Source organism: Rissa tridactyla, chromosome 23 (genome assembly GCF_028500815.1).
Source record: "Rissa tridactyla isolate bRisTri1 chromosome 23, bRisTri1.patW.cur.20221130, whole genome shotgun sequence".
In the NCBI taxonomy this organism is placed as follows: Eukaryota; Metazoa; Chordata; class Aves; order Charadriiformes; family Laridae; genus Rissa; species Rissa tridactyla.
Window position 1 is genome coordinate 2,577,224 of NC_071488.1, and position 15,736 is coordinate 2,592,959.

General features: G+C 53.0%; 1 protein-coding gene across 3 annotated transcripts; it reads left to right on the top strand.

Annotated features, from left to right (window-relative positions):
* Positions 1-2,472: 2,472 nt before the first annotated feature.
* Positions 2,473-15,700, top strand: LOC128900843 (methanethiol oxidase-like). 3 transcript variants are annotated; one of them, XM_054182404.1, is made up of 12 exons: positions 2,473-3,261; positions 10,018-10,071; positions 10,382-10,494; positions 11,091-11,276; positions 11,777-11,897; positions 11,987-12,169; positions 12,490-12,672; positions 12,765-12,839; positions 14,030-14,151; positions 14,252-14,344; positions 14,584-14,702; positions 15,025-15,700. In XM_054182404.1, exons 1-12 carry the CDS (start codon positions 3,135-3,137, stop codon positions 15,185-15,187), a joined length of 1,539 nt encoding a protein of 512 aa, XP_054038379.1. In that variant the 5' UTR covers positions 2,473-3,134; the 3' UTR covers positions 15,188-15,700. The 3 variants fall into 3 exon arrangements, with proteins under 3 accessions (XP_054038379.1, XP_054038381.1, XP_054038380.1); XM_054182405.1 differs by lacking the exon at positions 2,473-3,261 and adding an exon at positions 4,584-9,584; XM_054182406.1 differs by lacking the exon at positions 11,091-11,276.
* The last annotated feature ends 36 nt before the right edge of the window (positions 15,701-15,736 follow it).

Genomic DNA, 15,736 nt, shown 5'->3' on the forward strand with positions numbered 1-15,736 from the left:
TTCCTGGAAGTTTCTGGCAGAAATTGTCTTTGCTTGTTTTTTTTTTTCTGTGTGTGCATTCTTGCAGGCCCATGTTTTATAGGGAAACTTGGCAACCGTGTGTTCTTTTTCTGCCCCAAAATGAGCGTACCTTGTCAAAGCAATGTAGGGCTCGTCAGACCAACCGTTTGGTTCTAGTAGGGCTTACTTTAACATCTGTGAAGGATTGAAAGAGCATGTTGAGCGTAGACACTCCGGCGCAGCCCCGTGTGTTTGCTCAGTGGCTGGCTTGCTGCTGGTGGGAATGTTGGTTTCAGCTTGATGAGTTCATTGGACCAGTTCACATGGACCAGCGTAGTTGTAACACAGTCAAGGCAGAGCAAAATTAGGGATTTTCACCCAAAGTCCTCTGCCTACACTCTACTTGACGTTGGCAAAATGACCTTAGGCCCTTCAAGATTCTTGACAGACTGTCCTCTTTCACTCTGAGTTTTTCACACAAGCAAGATGTAGTCACTGGAGTTGTAGATCATCCTCCTGTTTAGTGTGTGCTGGGGAGGATGTCAAATCCCGCTCGCACCGCACAGGACAGCAACCACTGCCCTCCAGAACCCTGCTGCGCACCCACACATCTTCCCATTAGTCCCATTTGCCTTGAGCGGCTTCACAAGGGTACAATTTGTGGCCAAAACCACAATTAGTTTGGAGGCTGCAAAAATTAGGATATAAAGAGGATCCTTCTAAGTTTCCACCTTTTATGTGTTTACCTTGGAAGAATACAACTTCGTTTATTCCTTCACACTTCTCATGGCCAACCGTATCACTGCCGCTCTCTTGTGCACCCTGGGGTGCTGCTGTTCAGCATCACGATCGCTTGAGCGTGACACCCTGTTCTGATCCTCCAGCGCTGCCTTGTTTGAGGGCCTTCTCAGGGGATGTCCCTGCCATTGCGGTGGCTTTGGAATGAGCCTTATCTCACCTACCTTCAGACCCTACAAAGCGCATGTCTCAGGAGAGGTGCCTCCTCCTCTCTGCTGGCTGGAGGGAGCCTGGCCAGCAGACATCCCCGTGCCAGCGCACATCCAGACGGCTGGAGGTGGCTGTGCTGAGTTCACCCTGGAAACCCCTCCTTGTGATGGGGCCAGGCACCATCCACACGAATGCAGGGAAGAACTCCCTCACCTAATGGCCGTGTCTGTGGGGTTGGTCAGAGAAGCTGCTGTCCCTCATGCTATTGACTGACCACCCTCTCTGCCTTGCAGTGGTCGTACAGCGAGGCGAGGACTCAGCCCGCACTTTGAGCTGCAGCTGGACCCTGAAGATCAAGAGCAACGCAGCAGAGGTGACCCAGCTCCTCCTTCCACCCCCAGGCTGTGCTCTGCCCAAGTGGGATGGATGTGGACATATTTCTGCTGGTACGAGCAAACTTTTCCACCCCCTCCAAGGCCTGTTCCCAGGTCTTTGGGTCCTGATTTCCGTGTTTCAGGGAGTGTGGGCCTTTCCTCGTCCTTGGGCATGAGTTGTCCTGAGGAATGTGGAACTCGGGGCACCTGCCGTGGTGTGAATGTGCCTCATACCTGGGGAGGTGGTGAATTGGGGGGGCTGAGGTTGGATGCTGCTTCTGTTCCCTCTAGTGTTTGTTTCGAAGATATGCTTCTCCCTGGTGCCAGCACCTGTCAAGTCCTTCGCAGCTTCCAACAGCTCCCCAAAAGTCCTTTTTTTCTGGGGCACAAGCTCGGAGGGAGGATGGCATTTCATGAGTAGCTGAGGGCATCCTTAGGCTGCGCTACGCATTGATGCACCAAGTTAAGATGGGTCTTGCAGATGCAGGACTGGAAACTAATGTCCTGAAAAATCCTGGTGGTGGTGCAGCCATCGTGAGTGCTCCGTTCTGCCCCGGGTCTTGGATGAACCTTCAGTTTTCCCTCTCGTTCCAGATAGGAGCAGAGGCAAGAAACAACCCCAGTCTATATTCAGCTCTTAGCAGCAGAAGACCCACACGTTTCATCTCCTCGCCTCTAGTCTGCAGGGTGCAGCAGATTAATATTGAGATCTCCTAACCCTCCTGAATGCTCTTCGCTGTGTTTTTATAGCATTTGCTCATTTCAGTGTTAGGAAGCTGGGCTGAATATGGGGAACTTGCACTGAGTGTGAATGTGGCCTTTTTTTTTTTCTTCTTTAAGGGATGTTGCCAGGGAGATGAGGATGCAAATGTAACTTTGCGGCTGTTTCTTAAAGAGTATTTTGCAGAGGAATCATGGATATTGCAGAGTGTGGAAAAGGGGATTGATTAGGTTGTTTTACCACAGATAAAAATATTCTCTTCTGTAACAGATGAACAATCCACTGACACATATTCTGCCTTTGCATTCACCGTAGGATGAATAGAGACTGACCAGAAACTCATATGGAGAAGGGTAAATGAGTCCTTGGATGGGGACCTGAAATGTTCAGATAAACTGCTTAGTGTACATATTCCTGGTTTGTATTTCCACCTCCGTCAGGGGGGGAAGGTCAACCATTCTTGATTCCAGTTGTTGTAAGCGTGGCGTCTGATGTGCCGTGCTCGTAGGGACTTTTGAGGAACGCTGCTAGTGCCCGTCTTGAGGCAGAGGCAGGAAAGAGGAGAAGAAGCAGGTCCTGCCCGTCCGTCCTCCCCAGCTGCGTGGTGCTGCCACTCCTCTGGTGTCAGATGGAGCGATTGCGCGGTGGGAGGAGGCGGCTGAAGGATCTGATCCGTCGGAAAACGGCGCTGCCAAGAACGTGACTCACCGTCCATCTGCCTGTGGCTGCCCCTGGCAGGGCCCTTCAGTGGCAGCCTGAAGTCACTCCTCATTACACGGCGTCTGAAATCACCACCTAAGGATGTGGGTTTTGGAGGGGTTTGTCCGGTTGTAGCTGTGGGCTGTAGCGGGGAGGGGTGATCCCACCGCTGCCGTGCCTCTGGCCAGATGTGCTGAAGGGCAGTGCGTGTACCAGGTGTGAGGCCAGTAGCCCTGTGCATTTGGTTTGTCTCCGCTCAGTGAAGTGGTCAAGAGGTCCAGGGTGGTGGACCTTCGCTTTGCGCAGAGTTTTGAGCGCTCTTTCTGTTTCACGTGCCTTTGGTAGGCCCTTCTGCGCTGGAGCCATTTGTGTCTTGCCACCACCTATGTGCCATGAGCTGTGCCGCCTGCCATCGACTTCTTGCTGCTCCCCGGGGGATCCGCAGCTGGCGGGGAGATTGTCTGCCAGGAATCTCACCGTCCTTCTGCCCTTTTGGTTTCCCCTCTGCCCTGGCAGGAGGTGAGCTCAGCTGGTTTCGCTCTGTGTTCGCCTGCGCCTACAGCTTCTCTGTGGCTTATGCTGGGAGCCGTGTCTCCTGAGCCTGGCTCACGGAGCCCAATGGCTCAGCCACGTAGGGCATGCAGCAGCTTTGGCAGAGCGCAGCGTGCCCTGTAGCACCCGCGCTGTTGTGTTGCGCACTCTACTATCTACCGCTTCTCATCGTATATGCGAAATCAGATTTGATCTCCTTTATGAGGCTGCAAATCCCGTTTATCTTCTCAAACCCTGTGTCTTTGAACAGATTAGTCTGCTCTTACAAAGAGTATTCTATAAACCAGTGTGTCTGTGGCAGGATCTGTCTGGCCCATCCTTAGAGCAGGAGGCTCTGGAGGTGGACCCGTGCGTAGTTGCCTGCATTGCCTTTATGCCCATCAAGAGGGAAAATGGCATCCAGGGAGTATGTTCCAAGCCATTCAAGTTGGCCATTTCAAATAGATCAGATGAGCGACACCCAGAAAAATTATCTTCTGATTTATTCCATCCTGAGGGCTGTTTGCCTAAAATGCTTCAAAGCATCATGAACTTTTGAATCCAGTGTTGAGGGCACTGGAAGCATCCTATCTCTGGCTTCAAAAGGAACATCTCCAGCTCTCTTATTTATTTAGATAGCTAGTAATGCACTTGTCTTAAAGTGTTCATTAGCATGGGGTGTGTAATCCAGTTCCTAAAAGAAGGTAGGACGTCAGCTTTGAGCTCTCCGCACGTCTCAGCCAGAGATGTGCTACCAAACAGAAGCAGCAAACGGCATTGCCCTCACTCAACGCCTAGAGGCAGTCCCAGTGCAGCAAGGCTTAAGTGCAATAAAGTCCCCTTTTCTCCCTGTCTCCCGGAGTGGAATAATTCTGCCTTTGGCTGAGTGATCCACTGCCTGTCCATGCCCAACCTGAAAGATGAGCGTCACCACTTTAGGGTGGAATGGAGGCATCGCATCTTTTGTACGTGTGTCATCAAGGAAAAGGAACAAGCTGAACCTTTGGAGTTTAATTTTTTCCTGATTTTTGTGTGGTGGATAGAATGAACTTGTGAGCTCTCGAGCTGTGTACGCTATTCCTGAGGTAACATGCCTCTGGGAAGGAGATGGGATCTGGAGCTTTTGGAACAAGATACAAGGAAGAGGAGTTTTGGATTACCCCTCAATGCTTGTGTAGGCAAATATGGAACTAGGAATCATCAGCAGTCACTTAAAATGCAAGTCATTAAAAAGGAGATCTTAGCTTAGATACAGAAAGAATAGTAAAATGTGTGAGACACCTATATTAGGATACAGTTCCTTTGTCCGTAGTACCATCTTTCTGCTTCTTTTTCAGAGGAGGTTGGTGCATTTTGGAAGGCACTCAACCGGCTTTGCGTGCTCATGATAGCAGCTTCTCTCCTGGAGACCGCACATCTGCTGTCAAGGTGTAGCAATGCAAGGAAGAGCCCAGATTCCTTTCTCTGTCCTCAGACGTAGTAGTTAGAGGACATAAAGTGACTGTTTTCAGCAGAGACTTTGTCCGCAACTCGAATCACCGCGGTTTTAGTCTGTACTGTAGAAGCTGTGTCTTACTCCGTTGAGCTGATTGAGGAAGAACAGTTCCTCCGTTGGTCTCTACCTGCAGCTCACAGACAAGTGCCAGTGAGGTGACCTCCCGTTCTCACCTTCCTTCCTATCAGCAGTGCAATTTCACATTTCTTAGTTGCCGTGCATTTGTCCTCACCCCCCAGAAGGTTTCTGGTGAGCGTGTGTATGAGTCTGCCAGCTTCCAAAAATCATCCCCCTTTTCCTCTCTGTTTCCTGTTCACTGCTGATGGGGGAGTTGGGACCCCTTCGTGCACACGTCGGCAATGATTCCGTGGGGCCTGTGGCTGAAATGCCAGGCCCCACAGCAGTTCGGGTAGGAGTGACAAAGAGGAATTGGGGCTCACTCCATGAATTTGAATTTGTCGGCAAAGCTCTGCTTCAGAACTTCATCAAAACCCCACTGGCAGCTGCTTGTACTCAGCCTCCCTGCAGGTCGGGACCATGAGGCAGTAAACACTCTGTGCAGAGCTGTGGGGGCTCCAACCCAGCACTCTCCTAAGCTACATCTTGAAGAAGTTAACAGTAAACTTTGTTAAGCTTCCCGTACCACATCGACAGCTTGTAAATTAACCTCCAAGCCTTGCCCCCGCTGTTTGAGGTGATAAATTGTGCCTGTTTTGACACAAGGGTTGAATGGTGTGGTTTTCCTTCTGCTCCTGAAGAAGGGAATAGACCGTAACAGAATGAAAGCCTTGGGAGATGGGGAGCCTGGGAAGGTCTAGGACAACCTACCTCCCCTGGCTTTTTTTTGCTGGGACACTGGCACTGACTCCAGGCTTTCCAAACTCTGCTGGTGCTCAGCACCTTGCTGCCCTGTTTGGGGGTGGCAGGAGGCTGTAAAGGGAGTACGGAGGCCAGGACGCAGTGTAGGAGAGAGGGATTTAAGAATGCGAGAGGATGAGCGACACTGAGACACCCTGGGGCACCTGCAGGGTTAAATGGCAGGGTGAGGTGGGACGCGAGGGAACGTCCCCCTGGAGCACTGGGGGAAGGTTGGAGATTGCTCCTGTAGTCGGGGAGCTCTTGCTTGGCTGTTCAGAGCAGACGTAGCGTCCTTGGTGAAGCAAGGTCTTCTCCTGCCGCGTTTAGTGTGCTGTGCCAGCCTGCAGTGGGTTGCATCACCTCGTCCTGCCCATTATCAAAATTATAGCCTGTTTTTTCCTATCAGGGTTGGGAGAGATGGTCGGGAGGAGGGGAGTAGCTGCCACCCCAGTGTGGGCTGTGCAGTGAAGCCCCTGATTGCGTCTCCATGTCGCGGCTTCCATCTCTGCCTGCCACGGGGAGCTTTCCTTGGGCCGAGAGCAGACGGCACTGATTGTGTTCTCCGCTGACCATGGCTCGCTTGGTGGTGTTGCTGAGCCGGCTCTTATCCTTCCTCCTATCAGTTTTAATTAGAAAACTCTACAGCCCACAGCTTGGTTTTGTGAGGGCTGCCAAAGACGTCACCAAGGAAAGCCAAAAAGAGGATGACCAGCAAACTTTGTTAATGAGCGGAGGACTAATGAACTCTTTAATTAGCAGGTGTGCAGGTGCAAGAAGACGGTGCAGTGAGAGATGTGCGCTGTGACAGCAGAAGTGTGCAAAGAGGCATCATCCGAGTGCCTGACATCGCCTCTGACGGGGCAGGAGCTGCTCCTGCGTCCCTGGGCCCGGCTGTGCTTCCTGCCCGCCGGGAAACAAGGACGGCAGCGCCTCGGGGACAACGCCTGAACCTCTCTCTTGGGTTTGCTGGGAGAAAGACGGACTGTTGTGCCCAGCTCTGAGCGGCATGGGAGAGCAGTGGTGAGTCTGGGCAGTCAAGCAGAGGAGAGGCAAAGGCTGTTTTGAGCTGCTCTGAGGAGAGCTAGCTCCACTGTGGAACTGCTTCTGGACTGGGGGCTTCCTTCTGTTTCTTGAGGTCTGAGCTCTTGAAATCTGCCGAATATGATGATCGGATGACAGGTTGGTTCCCAGCACTGGCATCTCTTTGTGCCCCCAAGACACACTTGCTGCCCTTAGGAGATATGAAAGGGTTCGCCTCTGAGAATTGGAGATGGAGGTAGAGTCTTTACTTCCACTTGCGCACGTGTGGCCCCAAACTCATGGCATGCTGTGAACACATGTGGGTCGCAGGGTGATGAACCAGGGCGCTGACAGACGGCAGGCGCTGCAAGAGGCAGACCCAGGCTGAAAGCTGTCCCAGGCAAGCAATACTGAAAGTCTCTGTGCTCTCTTACAGAAAAGGTTGTACTAGCTACTTCCACATCCCTCTGCAGTCAGAGTGTGCTGTTGGAAGGCTGGGATGTGCAAACTCCTGCAAAAGCAGTGCCGCAAGTCCTGTTCAGAACCACATGTCTATGAAACGATCTCCTTTCGAGAATTCCTGTAAAAGGGCTGTGAGTGTTCTTAATCCCGAAGAAGAAATCTAGCGATATCCTGCCAGGCTCAGAAAGCAGCGCACAGCCCGTGGAGGCATCACTGCGTCCTTCACCTCACACAGCTGCAGCAGAAGCATTTGACACGAGAGTGGAAAGACAGCTGACGTTCAGCACTCTGGGTCTTGTGGCGTTGGGCTGTCCTCTTTGTTTTGTCCAGTATGGATATGCAGTTTCACCGAGTCTCCTTCCCTTTGGAGACAGTGACATCCTGTACACATTAAACCTGGTATTACACTTACCCCCGAAGTCCAATGTGGAGCCCAGTGCCTCAATCCAGTTTGGCCTGATGCAGTTGAACTGCCCACGTGCTCTTTGATGCCTCTTTCTTCTGGCCTCCCTCGCATCCTTTCCTCCTTATGTTTCCTAGTTTTTCTGATGTCCAGGAAAGGTTCCTCTGTTGGGATCTTCAGGCCCGGCGTGGATACCGTGCTCCGTTAACGGGCTGCTCTAATGCTGTGGAAAAGCCATCCAGAAGTGCCTCTGTTACATGTCTGATTTTTCTTTCTGTGTGGTGACTCTTGTCCAAGTTCTCAACTTCTTTCATAGTCAATAAAATAAGGCTTTGAGCTCTTTCTTTGTATGCTTTCCCCTTTCGTCCATGATTTTATTTTAACACCTTCCCCTTGCCTTACGGAGAACCTTGATGTACCTGGGACGCAGGTTGTCAGTAACAACCCTACATCGACTGGTGGCATGGAGGTGTCCACCTGCGGTGGGTAACGATCCCTCTCCTGGCTGCCTTTGCCCCTTGCACTGAAACTGCAGAGATGGATTTCTGCTAAACAAATCACGAGTTCCTGCAGTTGCAGCGGTTTGATGCTCCTCGCTTAGAGAAAGACCGAGTGTTTGGCTGGTCCCGTGTCTGCCTGTCACATGCTTAAAGTGCTGTTCTGGAAGCCACTTAATTACAGGCCTAGTGAGATGGGCCAAGCTGTCCTCTCTTCTGATAGAGATCTCCTGAGGGCTGCTTTAATGGCACTGTCAGATGTTTCTGCATTCCTACATGGAGCAATTACTTATCCCATGTAATTTGCCCACTGATTGAGGAGTTCTTCCACAAGAGATGGTACTTGTTCCTCTTCCACAGCGCTTGGTGTTTTCTTCCTGCTTTAGTTTGGCAGCCAGGCTCATGGTCATCTCAGGAGGGGATCCTTCTTCCGAAATTCTTCTGTCCAACACCTCATTCCCTTTAACGGAGATCTCTGCTGTTCCTGTGGGTGTTTCGTGGCAGTTTAGTCTAGTTTGCGTGTAATTGAACAGCACGGGTGCCAGGCACTTTGCAGCGTTACTGCACGCCGTGGGGCTTTGGGTGTTCATAGACCAGACTGGTGGGGAGAGGAAGGAGCTGCAGCTCAGGCACTGTTTCACTATGCTGAGTTGCCCGGGATCCTAAAGGTTCCTATTTTCCCCAGCTGGACTGACTTTCCATGTGGAGATGTGGACCTGAGAGGCAGCAGGCATCTCTTGACGGTGCAGGTGCTGCATCAACAGGGGCACAGATTGTATTTCCTGAGGCACCCATTTCTCGCCTGACGTCTTTTCTAGCTGTTTGGGAGATGCGGGCAGTCACTCGAGTCTCTTCTGATGCCAGTGCTGTCGGAGCCCCCTTTGCCCTCGGAGCGCTGCATCCCAGGTGACGGTCCGTAGGAGCTCAGAAAGTCTTTATGGGCAGAGGCACCCCTGGGCCTGGCTTTTGGAGTTGACGCCAGGGAGCCCGTGTCTTCAGCTCAGCCCTCAGACCGAGACGTGCCTTCTGTCAGGGTCCAGATTTCAGAGGTGTCTTTGGTGGCCTCCGTATGTTCAAAGCTTGTCATTTCGCTGGTGGGGCCGATTATCTCACTGGACCTCCCATCCCTGCCGTGGAATTTGCAACCGCTGCACATTTGTACGGCAGCAACGTGGGTATGGGGGATGGCTTTAATTAGCTGAGTCTCGTCTGGGACCTGGAGGCCGCCAGAGCGTGGAGAAGTCCATTGGAAACCAGCAGAGCCCCAGGATCAGATACGGGTGGTTGTGTTGAAGGAAAAGACCTGCATGGAGCAGCAGATCTTTCCTCGAGATTGGGGGTTAGCAAGGCGGAAACAAGCCACAGCGCTGGTCTGGCACCTCCCAAACGCTTAGGAGCGATGGCTCCTCCCTTGGCAGTTTGCTTTCTCCCCCCACCCCTTTGCCGTGTATATAAGGCCCCCTCGAAGCAGCCTTGGCACAGCACAACCCACCCCAGCAAGGCAGACAGCGAGCTGCAGCTCCACTTCCAGCACCTCTGCTCTTGAGGAGAGTGACCCAGACGGCCTTCAGCATGGGTAAGAGCCGCGCTGCAGCCTCCCCGCAGCCCGCAGCAGCTCCAAGCCTTGTAGCCCCATCCTGGCTCTGGCTCCAGCCGCTGCCCGGGGGCTGCAGACATCCCGCCTTGAAACGGAGTCCCACATGGGGACTGGTGGGTTTGTTCCTCTGCCGCGCTGCAGGGAGGAGAGATTTGGGACTGAGCTTTGGCGTTTGGTCCCACTGGTACCAGAGGTTTCTCTTGTCTCACTACCGATCTGCTTCCAGGGGGTCTTTTTGCCTTGAGAAGCAAAGCTCTGTGATGTATCAGTGCCATAACAACAGGAGATCCTGGTCACAGAGGTCCCCATTTGGGGGGAAGAAGGTCTATGGGGTGGGACAGAGTTTTCTCAATAGGCACCTTTTAGGGACGTGGACCTTTCTTACGTTATTCTTCTTTTCTTCTCAAAACAGACAGATGCAAAGTTCAGTGCTACGACTACCCCACCTGCCCTGATGTTGTGAAAGGCAAGTCCTCTTGAGTGTCTTTTGAATGGGGGTACTTGGGAAAGAGCTCCGTGTTAGTGGAGACCACCATTAACTAATGGTAGATGACCTGAAAGGGAGAAAACTGTACTGATATGGATACCTGCTTGTGTTGTTCTCTTGCCTCTGGGTCAGTAGTGGAACCAGGGTTGGGCAGTTGCCAGTGAGCAAGGAGGAAGGTTGTAGCATCCAGAAAAATGAGTTCAGTCTGATCTGAGAGTCTGTTGAAGCTTTTCTTTTCCTTTCTGGCTGGCTCATGGCATGTTTTAACAGAAGCTTTCTCTATACCCAGCTCCTAGAGAGGAGGTTGCCTACGTGACCTGTACCTACAGGGAAACATGCATCGACCAACCTGACTACCTGGCCACCATCGATCTCAACCCCAGATCTCCATGTTATTGCCAGGTACCTGTGTCTTGGCTTTTTGTTGGGCTGGTGACTGGCTGCTGGCTCCATGTGTCAGATCCATGACATTTATGGTCTTCCGCTGTCCTTCGTATGCCTGGCTCTAGTTGAATCTTCTCCATTGCTGTGTCTTGGGGACAGGTCGGTTCCGACTCACTTCCCAACTCACTTCCCGAGCATCTTGGTGCTGCTAGTGAGCTTTTGAGCACATGTTCCGAATCACCTTCTCAGTATCTGCTCAGCGTGGAGAATGGTCTCTAGGGATGCAGGAGGTGTAGGGGATCCAGCACTTGTGCAGAGTTCAGCATGGTTCTGTCGTGCTGCAGTGGCAGAGATGTTCTGTCGTGTGCTGTACAGCCTGCCTGCTGTCATCCGAAACGGGACATCGGCATTTACCTGTCTGCAGGCTGCAAAGACAGGTTATCTACACCTCCTCTGCATCTTAGAATTGATCAGTCACATTTAAGTTTTAACCTTTCCACAGATCTCCTTTGGTGCAGGGAGTGGTGTTATCACCTCTAAGTTTCCGGTTGCATTGGGGTCCCCATTTCTCGCTGCCTCCCTGCGCGACCCCTAACTCTCCCTTGACTGCCTAGGTGATCCACCGCCTGCCCATGCCCAACCTCAAAGACGAGCTGCATTCCTCGGGGTGGAGCGCTGGCTGCACCTGCTTTGACAATGTCACAACGAAAAGGAACAAGCTGATTCTTCCCTGTTTGATTTCTTCCCGCATTTACGTGGTGGATGTGGGGTCACAGTGCCGGGCTCCCAAGCTGTGCAAGGTATGGCTGAGGTGATTCAAGGTCAAGTTTCTGGGAAGGAGTTGGGAACTGGTGCTTCTGGAATAATACAGAGGGAAGAAGGGTTCTCTCTTCATCTTCTCTTCCACCCTGAGTTTAGAGAGCTGGGTCACGTTTCCCTCTGGGCTCTCCCCTTTTCAGACCAGAGGCGGCTCTCATCATCGTTGTGTTCCTTTCTGTGTACCTGTTGCATTCGGGGAGTCAAATAACTCCACACCTTCCCCCCACTGAAATGGTGTGGTGGACAGACAAGCCCTTAGGAGTGAGGCGTTGCTGCGTTCTTGTCTGTGCAGAGGGGATCTGAGAGGCTTCTGTGCTCCTCTCCGAGGAGGGACAGGCCCTGGCCAGTGTGTGCTCTTGGAAAGAAAGCTCCTGCAAGTGTCAGAGATGTTCCGAAGTCTCGGGTGGCCACAGGCTCTGCCAGGGAGCGTGAAATGCGCTGAGCAGCCGGAGGCTGAAGTGGGTGTGTCAACCTTTTTCAGATGATTGAGCCAGTGGATGTCTTCTGGAAGTGCAACAAGGGATACCTCAACGTACCTCGCAGCCTGCCCAATGGCGATATTCTGATTGCCAACACGGGAGATGCGGCTGGCAATGCGAAAGGTACTTTGCCCTGTAAAAACTTCATGAACAAACTGACCGGTTTGGAAGTGGAGTATGTGATTTGTCACGCATCCCCTTTTGTCTCACAGGTGGCTTCATTGTGCTGGATGGAGAGACCTTTGAGCTGAAGGGGAACTGGGAAAACGAGTGTGAGACCCCCCCAAGTGGATATGACTTCTGGTACCAGCCGCGCTACAATGTTCTGATCAGCTCTGCCGGAGTAGTCCCAAAACGCGCAGGACGTGGATTTTGTCCCAACGACTTGAAGAAAGGTGAGGGAATACAGATGCGGGTGCTGAGCCAGAACTGGCCGAGGCGATGGGAGGGTGTCGAGGGGGCAGGGCGAGGGGACAGGCAGATTTCTCCCCAGACGGCCCGTTTTACAGGCACTGCTACAGGACCTGCAGCGTCTGTCCTTAAGACCGGCTGGTCCCTGTCTTCTCCCACAGCTCCCTAAATCGCTGCAGTTTCTTGGCTGCTTCTGGCTAGTCTGATAGCCATGGCTATCGCGTCTGCGAGCATCTTGGGGAGGGATGAGTGTCCGTGGGTAGCCCCCCCCCACTTCTGCTGACTCGGTTTTCCTTTTCCTCAGGGATCTATGGGCGCCGCCTGAACGTGTGGAACTTGTCCTGCCGCTCCCTCATCCAGTGCTTTGACCTGGGGGAGGACTCTCTGCCCCTGAGTGTGAAATTCCTGCACAACCCCGATGCTGCCGAGGGATACGTCAGCTGTGCCCTGAGCGGCATCGTCTACCGCTTCTACAAGTGCGAGGCAAGTATTCTGTCAGGAGCCGGGGGAGAGCCAGCCCTTTCCTGAGCAGGCAGGGGAGCGCTCATGGCGCGGTGCCTGTGTTTCTTGTGCAGAGAGACAACTGGGCAGTAGAAGAGGTGATTCGGATACCGGCCAAGGACGTGACGGGATGGATTATGCCCAAGATGCCAGGTTTGTGTGCCCTGAGCTGGATTTCCCTTTTTCCTCCCAAGCGTTGTTTTGTGCAGCCTGGCCAAGCCCCCTGGCTGCCCCTCCAAGCCTCGCTGCGTAAAGACGGGGGAAGGCTTGTTGTGGGGCTGGAGGGCTGTGCACACCCCAGGAAGACGCTGGATCCCGTGCACTGGGGCAGGTCTCCTGTGCTGGAGGCACGCCATCAAGAATGACACTAAACTGGGCAGGCGTGTTGATCTGCTTGAGGGGAGGTTGGCTCTGCAGAGGGATCTGGACAGGCTGGACCGATGGGCTGAGGCCAATGGTATGAGGTTCAACAAGGCCAAGTGCCATGTCCTGCACTTGGATCACAACAACTCCATGCAGCGCTACAGGATTGGGGCGGAGTGGCTCGAAAGCTGCCCGGCAGAAAAGGACCTGGGGGTGTTGGTGGACAGCCAGCTGAATATGAGCCAGCAGTGTGCCCAGGTGGCCAAGAAGGCCAACAGCATCCTAGCCTGTATCAGGAACAGTGTGGTGAGCCGGACTAGGGAAGTGATCATCCCCCTGTACTCGGCACTGGTGAGGCCCCACCTCGAGTACTGCGTTCAGTTTTGGGCCCCTCGCTACAAGAAGGACATTGAGGTGTTGGAGCGTGTCCAGAGAAGGGCTACAAAGCTGGTGAGGGGTCTGGAGGACAAACTTTATGAAGAACGACTGAGGGAGCTGGGGTTGTTTAGCCTGGAGAAGAGGAGGCTGAGGGGAGACCTCATCACCCTCTACAACTACCTGAAAGGAGGTTGTAGAGAGATGGGGGCTGACCTCTTCTCCTTGGTGACAAGTGATAGGACGAGAGGAAACGGGTTCAAGTTATGTCAGGGGAGGTTTAGATTGGATATTAGGAAACATTTTTTCACTGAAAGGGTTATTAAACATTGGAATAGGCTGCCCAGGGAGGTGGCGGATTCACCATCCCTGGAGGTGTTTAAAAAAAGGGTAGATGTGGTACTTAGGGACATGGTTTAGAAGTGGCTTTTGTCAGGGTAGGTTAAAGGTTGGACTTGATGATCTTAAAGGTCCCTTCCAACCTCAGCAATTCTATGATTCTATGATTCTAAGAATGGCAGGGAGAGGAGCGGGCTGGGGCTGGATGCGAGGCAGGTTTGCTGTTGATGCTGCCTTCTCTAGAGCTTTCGGTTTCTGTGCCCTAGCCTTCACCGTCGACCTCGTCATCTCAGTGGATGACAGGTACCTGTATCTCTGCAACTGGTGGCACGGAGACATCCGCCAGTACGAGCTCTCCAAGACCTGCAAGCCCCGGCTGGTGGGACAGGTAAGGCAGGAGCAGAAGGGCTTGCACTGTTGGGTTCCTCGTCAGGATGTGGTGGTGGTGGGATGAGAGGGCAACACGTCTCCCACTGCCTCGCTTACAGGTGTTTGTGGGAGGCAGTATCCTCAGAGGCGGACCCGTGACTGTGTGCCGAGACGAAGAGCTGAAGTGCCAGCCGGAGCCCTTGGTGATCAAGGTGAGTTCTGCGGCCTCTTGGCCCTCCGGTGTCCTTTGCACTTTGCCTCTACTCTGCCCATTCTCTGCCCAGGGTTTCTGGGGTCGGTCTCCCCTGCGGTGCCTGTGTCCCGCAGCATCTGGTGCCTTGCCTGCGCTGGGGAGGAGGCCGCCGCTCTGCTCTGCTCCCCTGGCCCTGCTTGCTCGTGGCTGCTGAAAGAAAGAAGGCGGTAACATGACTGGTGTCTGTTGTGCCTCCAGTGCAAGAGAGTGTACGGCGGCCCCAGCAAACTGCAGCTCAGCCTGGATGGCAAGAGGCTGTACGTCACCAACTCCCTCTACAGCACCTGGGACAAGCAGTTCTACCCCAACGTGGTCAGGTGAGGAACATTTGGGAGGAAAGGGGATGTTTTGATTTAGCAGAGATGTTTTGCTTTAGCAGAGCAGACGATGACCTCCAACACAAAGGCAAGCTCCGGCCAGCCTGGCACGCCGTGCCTGGCAGTTTGCTCACATCCATTGAGAATTCAGGAAAAAAATGTGAGCGCTGGTGTATGGCCTTCCTGGAACCTGGCCCCTGCCCCCTTCTCCCTGTGGAAGCCGAGCTGTTAAGGAGAAAGGAACAGGAGGTGAAGGGCAGGATCTCTTGAAGAGCACCACGGTTTGCTTGTCTGTAATGGCTGCGCTCTTGTCCCCTCGCAGGGAAGGCTCTGTCATGCTGCAGATTGATGTGGACACTGAGAGGGGAGGCCTGACGGTGAACAAGAACTTCCTGGTGGATTTTGGAAAGGAGCCCAATGGGCCTTGCCTTGCCCATGACATCCACTTTGCTTCTGGGGATTCCACCTCCGATATCTTGGCCTAGGCGCCACGTGAAAGACTCCCTTCTTCTCTCTCTCCTGTAGTGCAGCCGTTAAGAAAGAGTGTAGGGTAATTGGGTCGGGGGGTCCCCATTCATTGCTGGAGTCTAGATTTCTGCTAACATGAGCTACGGAAGCTCTGCCTTGTTGCGAGGGTTTGGTTGGGGCAGAGCAGTGAACAGAGACACATGGCACGTTTTCAGAGTTGTTTTCAGTGCAAAGCAATCCCCGGGCATGATTCCCAGGGCAGAGCCCGGGGCGATTGCTGAGATGTGCAGGATGCACAGTGCCTTTCGGCAGAAAGTGAAGTGCCCAGTTCGTCTGAGTTGTTGTTCTTCAGCCAGGTCATTCCTGGATGGTCTTCCCCTGGCACGAGAGCCCTCCTGGCTCCCTGGCACGTGCTTGGGTCGCTCTGCATCACCGCTGAAGGAATATGAAGTGCTTTATTTTGAAAAGAGGTGCCTGTTTCCTGACACTGGTTTGCTCTCGTGTTCTGCTTTAAACACAAATAAAATTGTTCATCGCATCAGCTGGATCTTTATTTGTCCTATTTC

Coding starts and splice junctions, on each gene's coding strand:
- LOC128900843 (XM_054182404.1), top strand. CDS start 3,135: ATGAGCTGTGCCGCCTGCCATCGACTTCTTGCTGCTCCCCGGGGGATC. Junction 11,898..11,986: donor TGCGGCTGGCAATGCGAAAG/GTACTTTGCCCT, acceptor TTTGTCTCACAG/GTGGCTTCATTGTGCTGGAT. Junction 12,673..12,764: donor CTTCTACAAGTGCGAGGCAA/GTATTCTGTCAG, acceptor TTGTGCAGAGAG/ACAACTGGGCAGTAGAAGAG.